Here is a 21545-nt window from a genome sequence, read left to right as displayed (position 1 = left end):
CTCACATGAAATAACAGCTATTCTTTACATAAGTTTCTTACGCTCATGCCTTTTCTCTGACTTTTGTCTTGTGTTCAAGACAAAACCTGTACTAATTTCAGGACACTCTGTGTGGTTTCACAAGATAACTCTAATAACTAGTGCACCTCTTACGCACGTTATAACAAAACTAGATCTAAAGATTTGCTGTTGTTGAGGATCAGGAACTGGGTCCCAGACCAGCAGACTCCAACCATGCATATCATTACATGTGCTCACGTGTGCATGTACACACACACACACAAACACACACATTCTGCTCCACAACTTCTCCAAATAAAGCAACTCTGATCTCAATCTGAAGATTTTTATTTATTAGCAAGATATTTTCAATGAAATATTCAAAAGCTGTTTATTCCAAGACAAAAGAAAACCCACTAAGACTTGGAAAATTGCCAGACTATTAACACGTGTACTCCCGATATCTGGAACACTCACTGTTCTTAACAGCATTTTATGGTCTTCAACGCTGTCCAGGATTAAAAAATAGTATTTATTTCTTAATCCTTATGACAAAATTAAAGACTAAGTTATGATTGAGAAAAATAATGCATAGTAGGAGACCAAAGGCAGTAACCTAACTTTTATAAGATGGAGTTCAGGTTCTATGTACAAAGCTAAAAAAGCACCATGAAAAGCAGCTTGTGGTGGGAAGATGAGGGAGGGTTACCTGACTTCTTCATGGGGGATATGCTGCATGATGACACCAAATGATTCATGAGAATCATGTTTTGAGCTTGAAATTAAACGACTTCGGTGAAAGCAGGTTTAGGTTTTCTTCTGGAGGAAAAAAAAAGAAACACATAGATTTATCTATTTCCACTGCCTTCTGCCTAATCAATTTCTTGCTTTTTACTTAGATTACACATCCCAATCAACAGCTAGCAGCTATGAGCAACCCTTTTTAAAGTAAGAGCAAAAAAATCCCCAAAACGCTCTAGTACATTGATTTACAGATACTTCCAGTTCATTATGAATTCACAATATCTACTGAAATCATGCAGTGTATTTCTGCAGTGTCTGATCAAACACAAGGCAGCAAAACTGATCATCTTCATCTCAACTGAAAAAATGCTTAATCAGATATAACATTGGGGCAGCCAGACTGTCAGAATTCTGTAACTACTAGTGAGTTTTGAAAGTGACAGCCTAAAGTAGAGGAAAGAAAAAAAATATTCTACTACTTATTAGAGCTGTCTACCACCACTACTACCTAAGTGGCAACCTCCAAAAAGGACAGGCAAATAACTGGGGAAAGCAACATCTTGAAATGCTACGGGTAGATTCACTAGAGGATATTTGCCAGAATCCACAGTGAAATAAAAAAGTACAAAGTACTACAGAATGCCAATGACATTGTTAATACCTTGAAGGATTAATTGCTTTTAAACTCACCTGAAAGTGTTGGTTAAGCTTCTTAACATTTGCTGTGCTGTATTTTCATAATAAGCAAGAAGTGAGGCACAACAGGGAATCTATAGGGTGAACCTGTTGGTACTGAGAGCCCAACACCTGCTACAGGGAGTCCTGGTCCTGCAGACCAAGCACCTGCTAACAGCTGAAGGACATCTTCAAGGTCAATTTTTTGTAAAAAGGAATCTACTTCCTGCTCCCTAAGACCATTCCATGATGCAAACATAGGCGCTGGAAGTATAGACTATCATGAGATCTGCTTGAAATACACACTCCTAATCCAAACAAAAACACTTGCATAGATGCACCCAGAGATACAAAAGAGGACACCAGCAATGCCTGCACATGTCCACGCATGCAGAGGAATCATGTTCTGGAGAACAGCAACTCAGAAAGGCTTAAGCTAAACAGTGGTTTAAGGCAGCTTTCTGGTTACACTGTTTAATCACAGGTTAGCAATACCTTTTAAGGTTATCAGTATCTTAAAGAACAAAGTCAAGCACCATGTCCTGTTAGGCAGTAAGATCCTTGATAGCACAGTCCAAGATACAAGGAACAGACACAGTGCTGCTAGTAGCCTGCATGAATCACTGTTTCACTCAAAAAAAGGTAGAAAAACTCAAAAAAATTAAAAAGCACTACCTAAAACCCACCCAAAGATCTTGTTTGGGACCTGATATTTGAAGCAAATATCTCAATTCTAGTCTCCCTCTCTGTAAATTCTGCTACCCAACTGCAGGGTGATGATAATCGGCAAAGTATGCCCCAATACCTTGCCCCATTTTCAACTTTTTTTAATCAACCGTAACAGTATTAGAGTGAAAATAATAGGAAAATTAGAGATGTCTGTAAAATTTGACCAAAGAAAGCTTACATATACAGGACTTCCAGGGGAGGTGAAGAAGAGTTTCCTGAAACCTTTTTTTATTAAATTGCCAATTGAAATTTCAGAGTTCTTTGGTCTTGACAAATTATTTATCTCTACCAATTTTCACAGCTCAAGAGCTAACATCCCACACAACTGATGAAGCCATCTACTTTCCGTGCAGATAGCCAGTAACACCCATTAGCAGGATTTTAAGCTCCCATGTTAGATATGAATGAGTGATGTTCTAAAGAAAAATAATCTTTCAAAGCATTTTCACTGAAAACTGAATAATATGCTCTTCCTAGTATCAATATTAAGAATGCCTGACTAGACAGTAACTGTCTTTAGAATAAGGCTGCCATCTAGTAGTGGAATAGAGTAAGTGCAGAGAAATCTCAAGCCAGAATTTAAACTGTGAACCTGCTTGATGGTCTGACATGCTATTACAGAGCTATGAACACTGGAAGCATAGTTCTTCAGAAAAAGAGGGAAAGAAGCACGAGAAAGCAGAACTTGCTAGATGGTGGTTTATAAACAGGCAGTTCTCCAGTACAATCCTCAACCATCCAGTTCACAACATCAAGTTTATCTAGTCAGGTAAGTCAACATGTAGAGGCAGTATAGAGTTGGAGTGTTATTTTTATGGTAGTGATATATTTGATCTTCTTTCAAGTTAATTAAAAAAACTGCAGCCTAATTCACTTTTTCTGAAAGAAGACTAATTTTCTGTGTGAGGTCTCATGCTACAAAATGCAGTGAAACAAATTAGGTTACACTGAACCACAAAGATGTTCAAAGGTAGGGCCTAAAATCTTACACTGGAACTACAGTCACAAAAAAAAAATTGCATAAGCAATTTCCTGAAGTGTTATATATTTATTCTTGCTAGTTCTTGGAAACTTTGCAGTTTCCAAGTAAGTAAGAGGTGCAGTACGTAGAATTTGACTCTCTCATCATTTAGATGTCACTGGCTTTATTTTAGCTTCATAGACCGAGAGCCAATACGTTTTACACCTATAACCTACAATGATTTGCCACAGTGTTACGTCCATTGATCATCTCTAACACACAAAGAAAGAGCTCTTTGAGATGTCATCATGTTGATGCCTATTTCATACAATGCCAACGCTTTCCAGTTCAGTCACTGAATATGTTCAAAGAAATCTATGTCTTGGCATACCACAGCCACAGAGTTAGCAGGGCTTTTGGAAGACGCTGAAGTGTCCTGTCTATATATGAAAGAATGGTTTGTTTCTGGTTGGTGGGAAGAGAAAAATCAGGACTCTTGCTTTGCAAGATCCACTGGCAAAGAACCACTCTCTCCCTAGTATATTTTCAAGGCCACCTGCTTCCATCACAGCTTTCTCGCAGAAACTGGAAGCCAGCAGGGGAAGAAAAATAGCATGACCACAAGTGGGAAAGAGCTGACAGCAGAGACCTGGGGAAGACAAAGGGAAGAAGTACAGAAATAGAACCCAACCACTGTTTCAAGAGAGACTCCACCAATGAAGGAGAAAAAACAGCCTTGCGCTTTTGAGAGGTACGTATTTTTCAGTACTTATCAGAGAAGGCACCAATCTAAATGTAAAAATCATAAGTTAAATTTTGTCACATCTAACAACATTAACTTCAGTCCTCTGATGATAACTTTAGTTCCATGAACAGGAGCAGAAAGAAACAGATACCTGTAGGAATGCAGGTTAGAGTGCCGAACAGACTGCATTAGTAGTTCCCTTTGTCCCTTCTTAAAACAGTAGATTTCATTCTAGCAACAGAAGCAACACAAGCCTGATCATATCTTAAGTTTTCAAAATTACAACTTCCCCTTTGTCATTCTGACTTTAATAACTTACCAGGCAAACATATCGTCTATCCTCACGAGTTACTCATCTATCCTTACTACTGGTATCTGTGACAGTCTACAGTTCTGGAAAGCAGAAGTCTACATGATGTAAGGAAGTAGGTCTTGTGTTCGCAATTTCTCATTTACTGGAATAAAGACAAATGTGTATTAGTGGTTTTAGTGCATTTCCACACCCATCCCTCTTGTCCAGTGTTAAAAAAGACCTCAATTACTCCTTAGGAGTTAAGAATTAAAAATCACTTTCCATGTTTCCTGCTTCTGCTTACAAAGTTTGCCTCTGAACAGTCCTTGTGGCTTAACTCAAAACTGTCACAGCTCCTTCCTTTAACCAATAACTAAAAAACTGCCAGTATTCGATAGTCTAGCTTTATTAATAAAAATCTCTGCTTCCACCCAGAGATCAATTCTGTCGCAGAACCTCATTAGGTAATTCTCACTATTAAAGTGATGTGACACTGAAAAGCATAAGTAATACTGAAGAAAAACTAAGACATTTAGTTGCATTCCCTTTTTTGGAAAAGAGTGAATGAAAGGTGACAAAAAGCTAGTATGGCAGATTTTACAAATGCAATTACCTCCTACACCTCCTCCCTCAGGATTTTACAGGCCTTAGGCTTTTTTTTTTCCTTCTTTTTACTGAGACAAACCCCCCATATATTTATTAAAGTAAGAGTTTTGGCTCAAATGGCACTATACCACTTTAACACAGACCACGTTGTTGAATGTCTTCCCCAATCCTATTTCTACCAAAACAGCTCATTTTTGCCCACTCAGGTAGACTTTTGCTTTGGTATTTACAGTCGACAGTCCAAAGACAATACTGCTAAGAATTACACTTTTAGAAGACAGGCAAAAAAAGCTGATGAGAGTAAAAGGAACTAGCATATTCTCGTCTTTTGAAAATACCAGTAAGAAGATGCTAGCTGCAGATCTACATCTCTGATGCCTGCTTCTCTCTCTCTCGCCAGTAAATGATGAGCCAAGAAAGAGTATGGGAGAAGTACTTACCAGCGGGACAAGGCAGACACCAAGCAAATCGCTGTTACAAAACAAGTGCTTAGCTCTCAAACTTCACAAGTCTGACCCCCAAAAGTGTATGTCATTTTTAAAAAACAACTCTATGTAACAGGGAATAATTTTCTAGAGACAATTCATAAACAATATGAAGTTGTCAAGCAGAATAATCCCCCAAAATGAAACCGCTTTAATTTTCTTCCTACCAGAATTATATCACACCTAATAAAAAAATGCAAATCTGAAGTTCTAGGATGAATATCAGATTCCTAACAGGATTAAAACCAACACACACTAAGTATCACAAATGTACTTAATTCCCGGGTCAATAAAATATTGCAATATCAATTTATTAAAAAGTTATGTGAACTGTACATATGTAAACTGCAATATAGCTGAAAAATCTGAAATATATAATTTTAAAGGAAAATCATTTATTTCTGAAAATATTTAAAATATTGCATTTCTGGCAGCAAATTTAAAAGAAGTGCTCTGGAATCGGTGCAGTCTCTCTGTACACTTGTCTAGCATTTGTCTTCAAGGCGTAAAACATATCTGCTTTCTGATTTTTCATAGCACAATCTTGTGAACACTTTCTTTCTGACTTGTAGAGACAGAATTCAATTTCCAAGAACAGCAGCAGAATTTTAACAGGAAATACTATGGTCCTTGTCGGTGCAGACAACACACTTTCCGAGAGTCCATGACACCTTGGAAATATGCTAGCCATTCTGCATATAAATGCATCAGATTGTGCTTACAAGTTACAGAATAAGTCTTTGATTGATAATTTTTCTGTTTATTTCCGCCAAGGCCACTGAAAATACGAAGGCCTTTTCATCTGAAAGGTTAGCATACATGTCAACTTCTTTTTCTTGTTTCTCTGTAGAAGAAAAAAGAATCACTATTAGAAGCTTTTTCCATTATCTGGAAATATAATGCATGTTACATAGTAGTTAATAAATTATGTGGAATAGAGTACTTGAATTGAAAAGAAGTTAGACAATCAACTCCTATGCAGGGAGGATTGAGAGAGAGGAGGGAGGAATGGAGGCACACAAAGGTGCTTGAAGAGTCACAGAATTAGTCATCCAAAAGCATGACTGAATTTCTGCTCTTTAACGATGAAGAAAGAATGAGTCATTAACATTATATTGATTCCTGACACAAAGGAGTATTCAAGTGTTCCTCCAGTTTTTTGGGTTGTTTTTTTTTCTTTTACATAAACACCTCCCATCCTAGAAAACAAAGCTATTTTACAATATCGTCATTAAACACAACATTTGTCCCCCTATTTTACATCTAAGTAACAGAAACCCAAGAGTTTAATTACAGTGTCCAAGAGCAAAGAGCAGATATAAGGCAGAAGTCAGGTTCCAAATTTGTCACCATGAACATTTCTGGACTTTCTATACTGCAGACTTTCAATCTTATCCCAGATATAGAACATAGCATGCTAACACCTCAGTGAGCAAGTGAAAGCCCTAAATTCCCTCTGCTGATGGTGGCTTGTTTCAATGCTACAGACACACAACAGCAAGCCTTCAAGAAGTTTGCATACTGCAGTGCTCAAGTACACTAAGTTACAGTACAGCATATGACAAAACTCATAAAATAATATGATTTCATAATACCACTTTCATAAACACCACTATTTCATGACTATTTATATCCCAGTTTAGCTAGCCACGGGTAGCTGACACAACTGCTTAAGAAAAAAAACAAAACCAACCAGCTCTGTCAGCAGAAGACCAGGCTTGTAGACACAAAGGAGAGCGGAATAAATATAGAGCTTTAAGGTTGGTGTCTAGCTGTGGAACTCCATCTCTAATCCAAGTTCCACAGTGGCCTGGACTAATTTACAATCACAACACAACGCTCGCCTGACAGACCCCTGTCTCCTCAACACACAGACACACACATGCTCACTCTTTTGCCCACAGCATACTCCGGCAGACTGCTCCACTAAGACACCTAAAGCAGCAATGGGTAAGTGAAAGACAAAGCAGCATTGGAAAAATAATGGAAAACACCATGCGGAAAAAATATCCCAGCATCTCATTATCTCCACCTACTCACATGGTTATTCCTTCAATGGGTCCACTTTCATAACAACTTTTTTAGATTTGGCTTCGCATCTGATTGTCTATCTGTGTTAGAGCTACGGACACCACTCCAGACTGCCTTCCCTGTGAAGTCAAGTGCTTGCGTTAAACAGCTAACTGGGAGAAACTGAAAAAATCCTTTACCACTGTGTTCTGATTTAATACCGACACAGACACACACAGCAACAAAATCCTCTACTTAAATATTTCTACACAACTTAAATGACATGCAAGCTCACCTTTCCCTGCAAGTAAAATTGCTTAATGTGGAGCCTGGACACACAACGATGCACTCGTTTTTAATCTGAAAACAAGAAACTTGCTTAGCAAAGTAAGACAAATCAAAGCATGTCTGATACTTGGAATGCAAGCGATTTCTGCTGGCTCCCTGGCTACACAAGACAATATTCTCTAGTGTATTGAGTTTGAAATGAAAGCTAAGAAACTGAGTTTCACTGCAAGTCCTACCCTTTAGTTTAAGATAAATTAGTTTCTATATGTACATTCAGTCTGGGTTGCTTCACTTCCTCCCTCCCACCATTTACAAATAACAATGCTGGGAGTTGTTCTGAGCACAGACACTACACACACTGGTTATTCCACATTAACCTTTTCTATTTTCATATCTAAAACCCTCCCTTTTTTTCATACTTCCTGATCCAAACAAATCCAGCCACCACCTGAATATGTCAGCACCCAGCAAAATTAAAAATACTTGGTTTTTTTTCCCCTGGTTACTGTTAACAGTTTGTAGACTTCTTAGCAAAAACACTTTCTCAAGTTTCCCTTCTCCGCTGTCCTCCCAAAGCACTGGCTTGTTCTGAGAGACTTCAGCTTTAAAGAACTGAAATCTTGATATCAAAGAGTACCAGGGATTAACACAGGTTTGCAAGCTTTATGCCTTCTTAAGACAACTCCAGTTCTCATCCGTAACTAGTGAAGAACTTGCACCTGCCTGACATTTTATCATATGCTACTCATAGGATACCGTGGTTTCTACAGACACTATTAAAACTTTCCGCTTCGCAGTCTTATCTGCAAGCAGTTTTGACTCACTTCTCTATTAGCAAAACACTGTCTTACAGAATCACAATACCATTTTTGTAAGACGTTAAAAATACTAAGTCTTTTGATATACAACTAAGAGGCTATTTAGGTGAAAATATTCAGTCTTCCTGTAGCATGTCTCTCACATCCCCCGATCTCCTGCAACCCACTAGACCCCCAGCCCTTAAAATTGTGATTTATATATAAATCAGATATGGACCCTCCCCCCTCACAAATTTTGTATGGATTCAAAATCCAAAGTTCTGAGATTCACTATCCACAATAGTAAACTACATCAAATGTGCAAGCAAACGTCTTAAGTAATACAGTTGGAAATTACTGGAAAAGGAAAACTTGGGTCAAGAAATTTAATTCGGCTTAAATTTTACCAGGATACTGAAATGTATATATCTTTATAAAAAGATTCACCCCTTGTTAAGTATTAAGTATGCTTTAGCAAGACTCCAGGCCACTCTGAGTCTTACTTGATGGTAACCTCTTTCAGGAATAGAATAACCAATACCACTTCCTCCAGCATATGAGGGGTTTTTTTTGTTTGTTTTAATATAATGAAGGTTGTTACCTAGATAACAAGGCAGCCTGGGAACCTATCTAGCTGTGTCTTACAGTCCCACACAGTAAAATAAAATGCATACCACCACAAAAATCAGAATCAGATTATTACGAAGTTTCTATTTTCAAAATATATTGTAGCATTTCTGATAAAGAAATTAAGCGACAATTTTGACAGGCCAAGCCTGCAGTAAGAAGTTCCTATTCTGCAGGGTCATTGCTTGGCTCTGAAACATGTGATAGGAATACTATCTTGGTCCCAGCACTCTGCCATATCCCCTCAATCTACATCAGCTTCCTCTTTCCTCCCCCTCCATTCCTTCTTACTAAATCTGCAGGAAAAATAGCTTATTTTAAAAAGCCCTTTGCTTCTCCTATTCTTCTTAATTGCTATTGAATCCTGCAGCTCTTTGCTCTAATGTGAACCAGTCACAAAGGATACAAAAGAACTAGTCAAAGGCACAGACATAACTGGAAACAAGCATGCTATGTATGAAAAAAGCACAACACAAGCAAGGAAGCAAAGCTAGATGTCATGGGTGTCTTTAGGAAGAAAATTTTCACAGCTCGGTGGTCTTCAAATGGACAGATTATCTGCTCTTGCATGCTATTATAATTCAGGTGTTCTCTGTCCTCCTGTTTTTCATCTACAAATGCATTAAGCATTGCAGGAGCCTAAGAGGCACGGAATTTTTAACAGCTTTGCAAGCAGTGGCCTCTTTTCAAGTCTTTTGGGAGAAAGAAGAATTGCACAATCTCTAATGGCAAATAATGTGTACCCAAAATATCCTGAAAATACACAATAGGCAAGGAAATAATATATTAAATTCTAACACTAAGCTAATGTCTTGCACTCCAGAGCTGACTTTCAACACTATGCAGACTGATACAAGGACTAGCAATGAGTCACACAAAAATCACCTTAATTGGAGTAGAAGAATTAAAGTTGCTCAATATGCTTTTACGCAAACAACACTATCAAGCAGCAGGTTTGGTAAAGGAAGAGTATTTCTAAAATTCCCCACTAGTTACTACACACATAGTAGTTAGGCCAATTTTATAAAAGCCACTTGAAAATGGAGAAGTCAATGTTAACTTGTTATTACTTACAAAATGATGGGTTCTCTGCTGAATTTATTTTTATAGCTGTGATAGCCATATATATCAACTTTTTGGTTTGGTTTTTTTTTTTTTTTTAAATCTGCCCAATAATCACCACAGTGGTCTACACACATTACAGTCTAACATAACCAGAAATAAGTCAGAAGTAAGAAAATATCCTAAGCCCACTTACTCCTAACCAATAAGGTATGCTGTACTAGTGAGGAGCAAAGACAATTACAAACGGATGTGAACCCAAGCTCTGTACCAGCTCTGCAGAAGAGGTCGAGGAAGAAACAGTAGCAGTAGTCACAGTACCAAGTAAAGGGGATGGGAGGACAGGACAAGGAGATGAAAGCAATTTTCTCAAGCGAGATTCAACTTTAAAAAAAAAAAACACCCACACAACACACCACACCACACGCCAAGAAAACAACACAACACAGATGCACTCTTACACAAAGATCTCACTACATCCATATTTCTAGTTTTTGACCTCAGGGCACTGGCATATTGTCACACCGGAACATGCAGCAAGAGGTTAAAAACACTCAGCCTAATTTTGAATAGGAAAACATGTTCTCTAAATATCCCTCATGCTTTCAAATTCTTGCTTTTGGGAGACTATTGATTGCTTTCCTCTTTTTCAGGGGACAGGAAAGAAAATTTACTTTTACAGGGCAACCCAACAAGCTTGCAGGAATTTTCAAACCAAAGCTGCATGTGAACTAGACTGGCAGTAAAATGCCTAGAAATGATCCTAAGGTGCTAGACAAAGTCTAGCTTAGATCAATAGCAAATAGGGAAGCTCTGTATTCTGCGAAGCTACATATATCAATAAGCCATACGCAACAGTGAAGAGATTAGATAAGTGTATTCCTATTACAGTAAAGCAATTGCCATCCGGAAAACATACAGAAATCAAATTCCATCTCCTCTTTCCACAGCCAAAACACTAAAACAACAACAAAAAAACCCAATTTATATTTTGTTTTAATAGGAGAAAAACTTTAAGAATGAACAGATTTACACTAAACAGCAGAGACAACAAAATTGGTTTTGAAAAGTTAGAAGTTAAAGGAACTCACTTTGCAACATGGATTGACACCCATTTTTGTTAACAAATAAGGTGGCAGGGGAAAAAAACAATTGCATTTGAGTTATGCCACAAGGTATGCTTGATGGTTTCAGTAGTTTTATGAACAAGATCTTCTGAATATTTATATGAAGTCTTGTTCTTCTCCTCCTATCTGCCTTCCAGCCTTTTTAAGTCTACACTAAGTTTTGGATTTATTATTCAGGCCTAAAATCATTATCTCCAAAACCACAGATAGCAAATGCAGTGTCAATAGGCTCTTAAAAAAAAAAAAAGGAATCCAAAGTGACAGTCACATACTTGAAGGGCTCCAAAATTACTCTAGTGCATGTAACAGTCTCTATTGTATAAAGATTAAGAACAGCAGGTTACCAAGGAACCTTAATAAACAAGAAGGCATTCTTTCCTCTAGAGTATTATTCTGTAGAAACATGGGACAAAAATTCAGGTGATAGTTGTGACTCAAGATGCCCTTTTTACTTTGGCCCTCCAAAATGTTTCAAGGAACTTTTTAAGCAATCCAATCATCCTAATCACTCTCTGATAACAGGCATCATTATATTGTTTGTCCTTGTGATATAGAGCAGCGGAACCTAAAAAAAAAAAACCAAACCCCAAACCAAAAAACCTACTAAGCACTACAGTCCAATGGCTTTCAACCTAAATGTTGAAATTTGATCTGGTGGCTAAAAATGCAGACTTAGTTCTTTGTAGTTAGTTCCAGTCAGACACTGAAACATAAAACCAGAGGTCTCTACAGATGTGAAACAGTCCCTTCCCCGTATTAAGATATTGGGTATTGGCTGAACCAGTCTAGTTCCTTAAATGGTTTGAATGGTGTAAAGGATTATTGATTAAAAAAAAAAAATCTTCACACAAAAAGAAAACCCAATGAAAACATTTCTCCAGTTCTCATACCTCTTTCTTCCTCGTGCTTTTTGGCTGAGGCACTCTTAGGTCTTCCTCTTCCTCGTCTGCTATGATCTGAATGGCTGTTAGACCTGGATCTTTTTCGATTTTCTAAGTCTTTATTTACTGCAGAATTTATCTTCTCTCGCTTAACTCTCTCTGTCCGTCTCCTTTTGGCCTCACTCTTGTTTTCTGTGCAAATGAATAGAGATGGTATGACCTAGGGTTGTTTTCATCTTCGTTCTTAATTTACTCTTAGTGCTTACCCCACCCAATCACCTTTTTTCTTTAAATCTCTTAGCAAAAGTGATAGATGTCTACTCCTTTACAGAACAATTACATCTGCACAATATCCATGCAGAAATTAAGGAGTCAGATCCAGAATGACACTTCACTTCTCGATTACAAGGATCAAGCCTTTATTTACTTCAAATGTGTTTTGCAACGAGACATTTGCTAGTATACAAAAAGTTCACAGTTTCCCATAAGATGGAAAAAACCTGTACAGATCACAGCCATCAAGACAGCCCACTGCATGTTTCCACTCGCAAAAAAAAAAAGTTTATCATATAGGCACACAGCAGAGTGCTTCATCTTCTTTTGACACTAACATTCCCACTGCTTTTTTGACACTAAACGTTCCCACTGCTCACACAAATCGAGATGCTGAGTCAACAATGCAGTCAGTAAATGCCACATTATACAGCATACAAGTCCCACCAAACCTAGCCTATGACAACGCCTCATAATACTTAATGCTGAACAGGTGTATTGTTTTCTGACACACCAGAGTCAAAAAAAAGAGTATTTACATGAGTTTCACCTGTAAGTTAAGTATGGATTAATGAGCTTGGGTACTGAAAATAGGACAGTCACCACAGCACACTATTCAACGCAAACTAGTTGCCCATTTGCAAGGCTGCAGCACCATTCTGCAGTAGCTATATTGTTGAAAATACCGGAACAACGTTTTCTAAAAGAAGTTGCAGTTACCTTATGAGCACAATACAGACATACACAGTCTCTCACTATATCTTCCTGGGGACCCGGTATCCTTTTGGTGCAGTTGTCCCATTAATCTTGTATAGACACATGGTACAAACTGGACAGCAGGGTAATTTGTCACTAATGTGAATACAAAAGCTGTATTTCACAGTATCACAAAAAGGTTGAAGTAGCAAGGGACCTCTGGAGACAAACCTGTCCAACCCCCCCTTCTCAAGTAGGGCCACCAAGACCCAGTTGCCCAGGACCACATACAGATGGCTTTTGAGTATCTCCAAGGATGAAGACTGCACAACTTCTCTGGGCAACTGTGCCAGTGTTCGGTCACCTTCACAGTAAAAATGTGTCTCCAGATGTTCAGAAGGAACCTCCTGTGCTTCATTTTGTGTCCATTGCCTCTTGTCCTGTCACTGGGCACCGCTGAAAAGAGCCTGGCTCCATCTTCTTTACACCCTTCCTTCAGGTATTTATATACCTTGATAGGATTCTCCTGAGCCTTCTCTTCTCCAGGCTGAACAGTCCCAGCTCTCTGCCTTTCTTCAGAGGAGAGATGCTCCAGTCCCTTCATTGTCTTCATGGCCCTACACTGGACTCTCTCCAGTATGTCCATGTCTCTCTTGTACTGGGGACCCCAGAACTGGACAAAGTACTCCAGGTGTGGCCTTACCAGCACTGAGTAGAGGGGAAGGATCCCCTTCCTCAACCCGCTGGCAATACTTTGCCTAACGCAGCGCAGAATACTGTTAGCTGCCTTTGCTGCGTGGGGCACGTTGCTGGCTTATGTTCAACCTGCTGTCCACCGGGGCACCAGGTCCCTTCCTGCAAAGCTGCTTTCCAGCAGGGTGGCCCCCGGTGTATATTCGTGCATGGGATTCTTCCTCCCCTGGTGCATTTCCTGGGTACAAAGCCAAGTTATACAAGAGCTTCACTTACCAGATTATGGCTTTCAGCTTTATTTGGTAACTACTTTATCAACTTTCAAATAAAACAATCGGGTAGGGGGAAAGAAAATTGACCAACGCTTCCAAACAGTACCACAGACATTGCTTAACCTCCTCCACCTTGAAAGTTCAGTTATCTAGCATAATGTCATATAATTCCTACAGGCTGGTAAACTACAAATATCCCTCAAAATAGCGATACAAAATATCAAATACTTAGTTTCCATTTTGTAGGCCTGGTAGATAATTTTAAAAAGTAGACATTGTAAATCAGATCTATTTTTCTTTTAAACATCTTTCCTGACAGGTGCTTGCTCTGACTAATTCCCGCTAGGACTGGAGGAAGTGATAAAAATGAACACAAGGAGAATGTTAATCATGCCAGAATGCATACTCAACTGACTTCTTACTGTGCCCATCAACAACAAAAGACACACAAGATAGACACAAAAAAATACACTATTTTGTGATTTAACCATGCAGAGAGACACAAGACCCACCTCATTTTAGATTAAACATACAAACACTTTTATACAAAGTGCCATTCAGGTGTTCATGAATAAATACAACTCAGCATAACTTCTTCAAAAACAGAGGATTTTTAATTTCAGAAAACCCAGCTTCAATCAGCAAGTACTCTGAAATCTGATCCCTTTGGCACCTCTAGACATTTTGCGTCAAAATAGGATTAAAAGAAAGCTTTCTGTAAGGAGTTATTTTGCATAGTGACCAATATGTGCAGCTAGAATAGACACAGAATAAATGTCAACATCACAAGTACAAAGGAAGTAAGACTGAAAACACCAGCTTTCCCCTCCTCTCAAAATTCAAGAAAAATTAACATATTAAAAGTCTACCATGCACAGATGCAAGAGAAAGTGAACTGACAACAGTCAATTTACACAGAGAAGTAAAACACTCTACCCTTTGCCTCCAAGAAATAAAGAAATAAACTGTTGTCCCATTCTTCCCATCTCTGTAAGTATTACCTGTGATGGGTGGCGATCTCTCAGCACGTTTAGCATGCAAGAGTTTTCGACTAATAAATATGTAGCCACAGGGACATGATTTACATGCAACAGGAACCTGGGAAAACAAAAGACAAATATTTCAGATCATTTCAAATTACGACAAAATTCTTGTTCAACAAAGAAAAAAAACCTAGTAACTCGCATTTTGTCCTCAGAGATACCTCTTCAAATTCAGTCTGTACTGCAAATTATGGCCTGTACTATTATACAATTGTATTTAAACATAGTAAAAACAGGTTCTGCTGTGAATCACCCAAGCCTTTTCTTTATGCAGTTGTTAGATATCAAGCTCGAAATGTACAGCTGTTGTGACCGCTTTGTACTACAAACCCTCTTCCCCAGACTGTCAGGAAGGGGGTGGGGGAAAGTGGAGAGCACTAAAGCAAGGGTGAGTTAGAAATATAATTTCTCTTCAGAGCTCTCAAATATCCCCAGTCAAATCAGTCAGACATTCCCAGTTTTGCTTCCTTTATTTACTTAAAAAAAAAAAAAATTAAAGAAAAAGTATGAGTTAAAACTGTCAGTACATTCTGAATACATTCACTTTCGGAAGCATTTGAAACAACTCCTTTAGAGAGCAGGAGCAGCTTTAAACAGGAGGCACGATACAGCCCGAAGCAAAACAGACACTTTGTACCACACTCTACAACAGCGTTGTAGACAAGGCCAGGTAGTTACAGAAGGGCCTAGTTAATTCAAAATGCAAATAACCTACCTAATCAACGGCTAATCAAAAACTGACTGCAGGCTGAAGAGTTTGAGACTAGTGCTCCTCCTGATCAGCTACACAGTCAGGAGCAGTAAATTCCCCCAGCATAAGACAATTTAGAACAAGATGAGAAAATCTGGAAACGCCACACTTACATGAAAAATGACAAAAATCTTACTCTGACCAATTAAAAAAAGCGGTGCTGATAAATTACAAACCTCATTACCTTCATTTAAAGCCAAGATCTTTCGAGATCTTCTAAAGCAGTAAGGCATACACCATATTGCTTTGATTAGGTTTAAGACTGAAAACACAAATCAAAGCAAGTTTAAACAGAGATCTGGAAGAGATTAACACACATTAAAGTCAAGTCATGTTGAAGCACGACAGTGGGGAAAAAAAAGCAGGAGGTAATTTCTCAAACACAATTCTTTAAGACAGGTCTCTACAAGTTTGCCAATGCCCACTCAAACAAACATGAGTACAGAACCATGACTGCCTGCTCAATTTTACCGGACATGCAGAAGAACCAAGTTCCAACGTTCCGATGCAAAAAACTGCCAAATTAGTACATGAATTTGTAAAGAGGAACTTAACTGCTACTCAAAATAAACAAATTATTTTGCTGTCTGTAGCACATCTTAACTCCTGTACTTCAGCCTATGGACAGCTTACAGATAGACCTTTGACACAAGTTTTATCTACCTAGAGATTTTTTAATTCCTTTTATGGAGACCCTGACATAATAAAAAGCATTCTAAAAACAATTCTAATCAAGGATTACTGAACCTTAAAGCTCAGAATTTAGCAGACTTGTGCGCACGCTTATCTCCTTGTTCATAAGTCAGTATAAGAGTACTAAAAAACACTATATAGCAGATAGTTTGTCTGTATTGTTAAGGTGATATAGGAGTTCCATTTAAGCCCATTTTTGAACACCTGGGTCTCTCCGACGATTATGTTTCCAGGCTCAGCGTAAAAAAAATTGGGGGAAAGCCACCCAAGAGGATTGGAGCAGACCCAAGGACTGGAGCAGATCCAGTATTTTTCAGTTAACTTAACTGTGTTTAACAGAACAATATTGTTCTCGTGTTACAGGTTTGGCATGTAGGTGTGTGTGTCATTTGGGGGGGGATTATGTGGGAAGAGGCTTATTCACTGAAAGATATCAGTTATCCTTTGAAGGCCTACACTGATAACAACATAATTAAGGCAACATAGTCCAACAAACACTATTTTACTCTGTTTACCATTCTCCTAACCAAAAAGAAATTGAGTTTCTCATACACAAAAGTTTGCCTGAAGCTAAATTAATAAGTGATAATTATTTCTTCTGATTGACTGCAAGTACTTCAGGCTCTCTAGTTTAATGGGGCTGTGCTTTGCTTCTGAAAATATCATTAAAACCCTTCTTTTTTAATTTTAAAAAAGTCTAAATGGCAGTTACATATCATCTAAATTATAACAGAAAAAGTTTAAAAGCCTGAGAAGTGTTACTCCATATTGCACTCCAATATTTGTGGCTGTCTAAATATTTCCATGCATGCCACTTCTAGCAAAGAAATCAAAAACAAAGGCAAAGCCCTTGCTTACGGAAGAATTTAACAAACACTAGTACAGGACACAGCCACTTAAGAGTCACACAAGAGCTTCCCCACACTCTGCAAAGGGCTGACTTGTACTGTAGGTTTTAGTTTCTTTTCCTCTCTCAAACATTTGGCCCTGGAAAACAAGGTCCTACAAGCAATGCTTGTGCCAGGGCAGGACACGTATGCACATTAATTCCATGTTAGCCGCAGAAGAGTTGCTAACAGAAAATCTACATTGACATATGTATATCATGTGTTTTAGTTTTAAAGCGCTGAACAAAGTGAAAGTTTCAGCATCAGTGTAAAAAACCTGTAATATTTGCTTACTTGCTCTTCCTACCGTCGGTGGTTTGACATTCATTACATTTATTTTAAAAAAAACGAAAACAAACAAAGAACCCTACCACCACTCTCATATTCAACTTCTCAATCATTTTAATTTCTTCTTTCACCAACTGAATAACCAGACCTTGGCACACCTTTTTTTTCTCAGAAATAGTACTTCTGTGACATGCTTAACATGTGAGCATTTGCAGTGGTTCATCTATTGCTTAAAACATGAAAGGATGCCTCACCCCACAGCTTAACATTCCAAACTGTTCCAGGATGAGTTGAAAAACGATAAAAACTATGCAAGTCAGAACAAATAAGATGACTTTTTTTGATCTTTATAAGGAAAATGGCATGAGATTATTTCTTTAGGTATAGCTAAAATAGTGTCTACCAGTCAAGTTTCAGGCTCAAATAACAGAAACGTGTTTCCCATGATTACATGTAAAAGCCTCTCCCCTAGCCCGAGCCCCACAGCAGCCTTCTGTTGCGCTGTGCTATTGTTCCAGCAGAGGAGCGATGCTCTAACAAACCGGCCTATTTTTAATAGCAACATCATTACCAGTCAAAAGCGTAAATGAAGACAAGCTCGTGATATAGTAACAATTCGAATCAGCTGTTTTTAATGGCTAAGGGTAACTAATTCCATTTTGTACGCATAGCAGAACTGCAGCGAGATGTAAACAACAGCTCACATACACATTTGGACTACATGATAGAAATCGCAGTGAAGGTTTCAATCTTGCCCTTTCTAAACTACTCCATGAGGAAACAACACAACTGAACGCTCTCCCGACCAGCCCTAGGCACATGAGTCACCTAAAGGACAAACTGCATTGTATGAGTTACTAAGTTCATTATGTTTTTAATAAACTACATAGTTACTAAACAGTACTAGTGCATAAACAAACAATTCCGCACGTCGCTTCAGCATAATGTAACTATTGCACGACCCTGCAAGAGGAATACGATATTCAACCCACATTCCAAGCAGACTGCAAAGGCAGCAATTCTTTACTTCGCATAAACATTGCTTCACGGAGGCAGTTCAGTTTCCCCCCCCCTCCTCCCTCAAAACCACACAGCTCAGCCGCCACTTCTTGCACTGCTATTGCAAACGCGTAACGCGCGGCGGTGGGTACCAAGCAGCAACCACGAGCGGCAGGCAGGGGGGAGAAAACAGGAAGCGAGGCTGCCTGCGCTAAGGCGGGAGGCGCTGGGCGGCGGGGCAGGGCGCGCAGCCCGGCGCCCCGCGAGGGGCGAGGCGGCGGCGAGCGGCCTCTGAACTCCGCCCGGCTCGGCGAAAGGTCAGGGCGGGACAGCGCACACCCACCGTACCGCACCAGGACACGCCAAAGCGGAGTCGGCAGCGGCGCTCGGCCCCGAGGTGCTGCCAGAGGGGGACGGTGGCTCGGGGCGGTGAACGCCACAGCTGCGCTGAGGGAGCGGGTCCCGCAGCCCCGCCACCGACCGCAGCCGAGAGGCTCGCACCCCACCGACAGCCACGAGCCGCCGGCGGAGGCTGGAGGCCACTTCCCCAATTCCGCCCACGGTTCCCATCCCTCCATTGAGGCAGGGCCCCGGCAGCAGCAGCACCTGTCCTCGCCGAGGTGGCCGGCGAGCCCCGCCGCCCCAGGGCACCCCACCGGCCTGTGAGGGCCAACCAGCCCCGCCCGCGGGCCGCCGGCTGGCGGGGCGGGCTCCGCGCCCTGCCTCGGGATGGGCAGAGGCAGCGGGGCCAGCACTCCCCCGCTCACGGCGGCACCGCTTTAGCCGCGCGGCCACTAGTCCCCCTCCCCCGGCGGGGACGGCCCTCGAGGGCAGCGGGCCCGGCAGACGCCTCACCTGCTGGTCGCACTCCGGGCAGGACTTGGTGGCCATCTTCACTTTCTTGGCCCTGCTCGAGGACATGCTCGCTGCTGTTGCTGCTGCTGCTGTTGCTGCTGCTGCTGTTGCTGCTGCTGCTGCCGCCGCCGCCGCCGGAGCGCCGGCCGCCCCGCCCCGCGGCGGCCGGGGAGGGCGGGAGGAGAGGGCAGAGGCGCGGCGCCGGCCGGGGGCGCGCGGCCGGCAGGAGCCCGCACAGCCTCGGCGGGCCCGGCCCGCGCCCAGTGCCCGCCCCCGGCGCGGCCCTCCGACAAAGGAGCCGCTCCCCCGCGCCACCGCCGCCGGAGAAGCCCGGCCCACCCCGGCGACGGCACAGCTGGGGCGGGGCGCGTGCGCGCGGGTTGGCTGCGCGCCTGGCACCGCCGGGGCTGCGCGCGCGGGGGGGGCGCGGGGCCGTGCAAGGCCCGGGCCCTCGGGGCCAGCGGCGGCTGCTGGCGGTCCCAGCCCCGGGGCGGAGGTGCCAGGACACGGGGCCGAGGGGGAGTCGGGGGCAGCCGGCGGCGGCGCACCGCGGAGCTGCGGTGCCCGCCCCGAGCCTCACCTCTCGCTGTCCCCTCCTCAGGCGGCGGAGGCTGCGGGGGCTCCGGCGCCATCGCCCCTCCCGGGTGTCTTCGGCGCGGTTGAAAGCTGCGCAGTGCTTCGCAAGAGCTGGTTGCTTTCCTGGTTGTCATGTTTCCACGGTCTTACGTGTAACTCGAGGCAGTAAGTGACAGGGCAGCTCCGTTACCGCCTTCCCAGCTACCTGTGCCCCGTAGGGCTACCTGTGCACCAGCAGGAGGAAGTTACACTGCAGCGTACAGCAGTCGGGAAGCGTTAAATACTACTTTTCTGGTCTTCATCTCGGTTCAGGAAAAGGCTGAAGTTGAGGGAAGGGTTATCGCTTGCTGTTCCTTTACCTTCGGGAGCCTGGTGCTTCAACGGTTACGGTATTCAGTCATGCCTCTAAAGTTATCATGCTTGCCAATGTTTTTACATTAGTATGTTAATTTTGCGGTCAGTTCCACCTAAAAATATTAATAGCATAATGTAAACTAACTGCACTTTTATGTTTATTGTAAAATACATTTTTAAAGAAATAAAGCAGTTGGAAATAACTCCCTTCAACTCCAAAATTCCTTCAAGATTCAGCTCTTAGACCAAAACTTTGCATCAGCATGTAAAAGTTTTGTATTCCTACAAAATGTTCATATCTGAATCATTTACCCCTGGACTTAAAAAATGAAGAAAGTGATAATGACAATACTGCTATTAACAGGAGTTTGGATGATTTTTTTTTTTTTTTGTACTACAAAATGTCTACAGGAGAAAAGTGCAGCAAAGTCTCAACAGAAAATTCTTTTTGAAGACTACAGTTTAAAATAGCCTGCAGCACAGCTGCCAACAAATATTCAAGAACTGTACTGGAACTGTAATGCTTTCACATGGGTAGCAATGAGTGCAGCTGGGAGGCTGGCTCTGGGCCCAATACAACGGAATTTTTATTTTATGTTTGTAGTTTAGTCTTGAACTCAGTTTGCTGCACCTAAGTATTGAGAAAAAACGTTGGAAGAGAAGCAGTTTTAATAAGACTTGTCTACACTTCTCTTTCAGGGAAATTAACCTAAAAGCAGTTTGGATGAAACTTTTTTGAAGTTACTTTTACAGCTATTTAAATGTTAATACCATCTACTAGCTCATCACTGAGTTACTTTGATGCATTTGGTCAGTTCTTGGTAGACAGGAATCTAGAGAATTTATTCATCTGTCAGGACAGCCCAAATAATTTTTCCCTGCCAGGCAAATTGAAAAGACATTTCTTCCTTCAGGCAGAAAAAGACTAGCACTTGTCATAGTTTCTCACAGAGTAAAATTCTCCCTGCAGCTGAAGGCCCAGTGGTCTTCCCTTCCTGCGGCTTGTTGATCTTCCCTACAGATCAGATAGTTCCCAGTAAGCTTGTCTGAAGTCTCACTAGTGCTTGATTTATTCAGCTTAATTGTTGAGACTAATTTATTACAGGTTCTGTGAAACTTGAAAATAGAGTTCCAGA

The 21545-nt window shown here is 41.1% G+C and overlaps 1 protein-coding gene across 3 annotated transcripts; it reads right to left on the bottom strand.

Annotated features, from left to right (window-relative positions):
- Nucleotides 1-5666: 5666 nt before the first annotated feature.
- Nucleotides 5667-19545, bottom strand: C15H16orf87 (chromosome 15 C16orf87 homolog). 3 transcript variants are annotated; one of them, XM_059825007.1, is made up of 4 exons: nucleotides 19480-19545; nucleotides 14965-15061; nucleotides 12039-12221; nucleotides 5667-6081 (listed from the first exon to the last, which is right to left on the bottom strand). In XM_059825007.1, exons 1-4 carry the CDS (start codon nucleotides 19543-19545, stop codon nucleotides 5963-5965), a joined length of 465 nt encoding a protein of 154 aa, XP_059680990.1. In that variant the 3' UTR covers nucleotides 5667-5962. The 3 variants fall into 3 exon arrangements, with proteins under 3 accessions (XP_059680990.1, XP_059680992.1, XP_059680993.1); XM_059825009.1 differs by lacking the exon at nucleotides 19480-19545 and adding an exon at nucleotides 15942-16036; XM_059825010.1 differs by lacking the exon at nucleotides 12039-12221.
- Nucleotides 19546-21545: the final 2000 nt, after the last annotated feature.

This window comes from Gavia stellata, chromosome 15, assembly GCF_030936135.1.
Source record: "Gavia stellata isolate bGavSte3 chromosome 15, bGavSte3.hap2, whole genome shotgun sequence".
NCBI lineage: Eukaryota > Metazoa > Chordata > Aves > Gaviiformes > Gaviidae > Gavia > Gavia stellata.
The sequence above is the reverse complement of the archived record's forward strand: the minus strand, read 5'-3'. Positions and strand labels throughout refer to the sequence as shown.

Coding starts and splice junctions, on each gene's coding strand:
- C15H16orf87 (XM_059825007.1), bottom strand. CDS start 19,545: ATGTCCTCGAGCAGGGCCAAGAAAGTGAAGATGGCCACCAAGTCCTGC. Junction 15,062..19,479: donor GCCCGGAGTGCGACCAGCAG/GTGAGGCGTCTG, acceptor TTGTTTTCCCAG/GTTCCTGTTGCATGTAAATC. Junction 6,082..12,038: donor AAAGCACGAGGAAGAAAGAG/GTATGAGAACTG, acceptor TTTCTTCTACAG/AGAAACAAGAAAAAGAAGTT.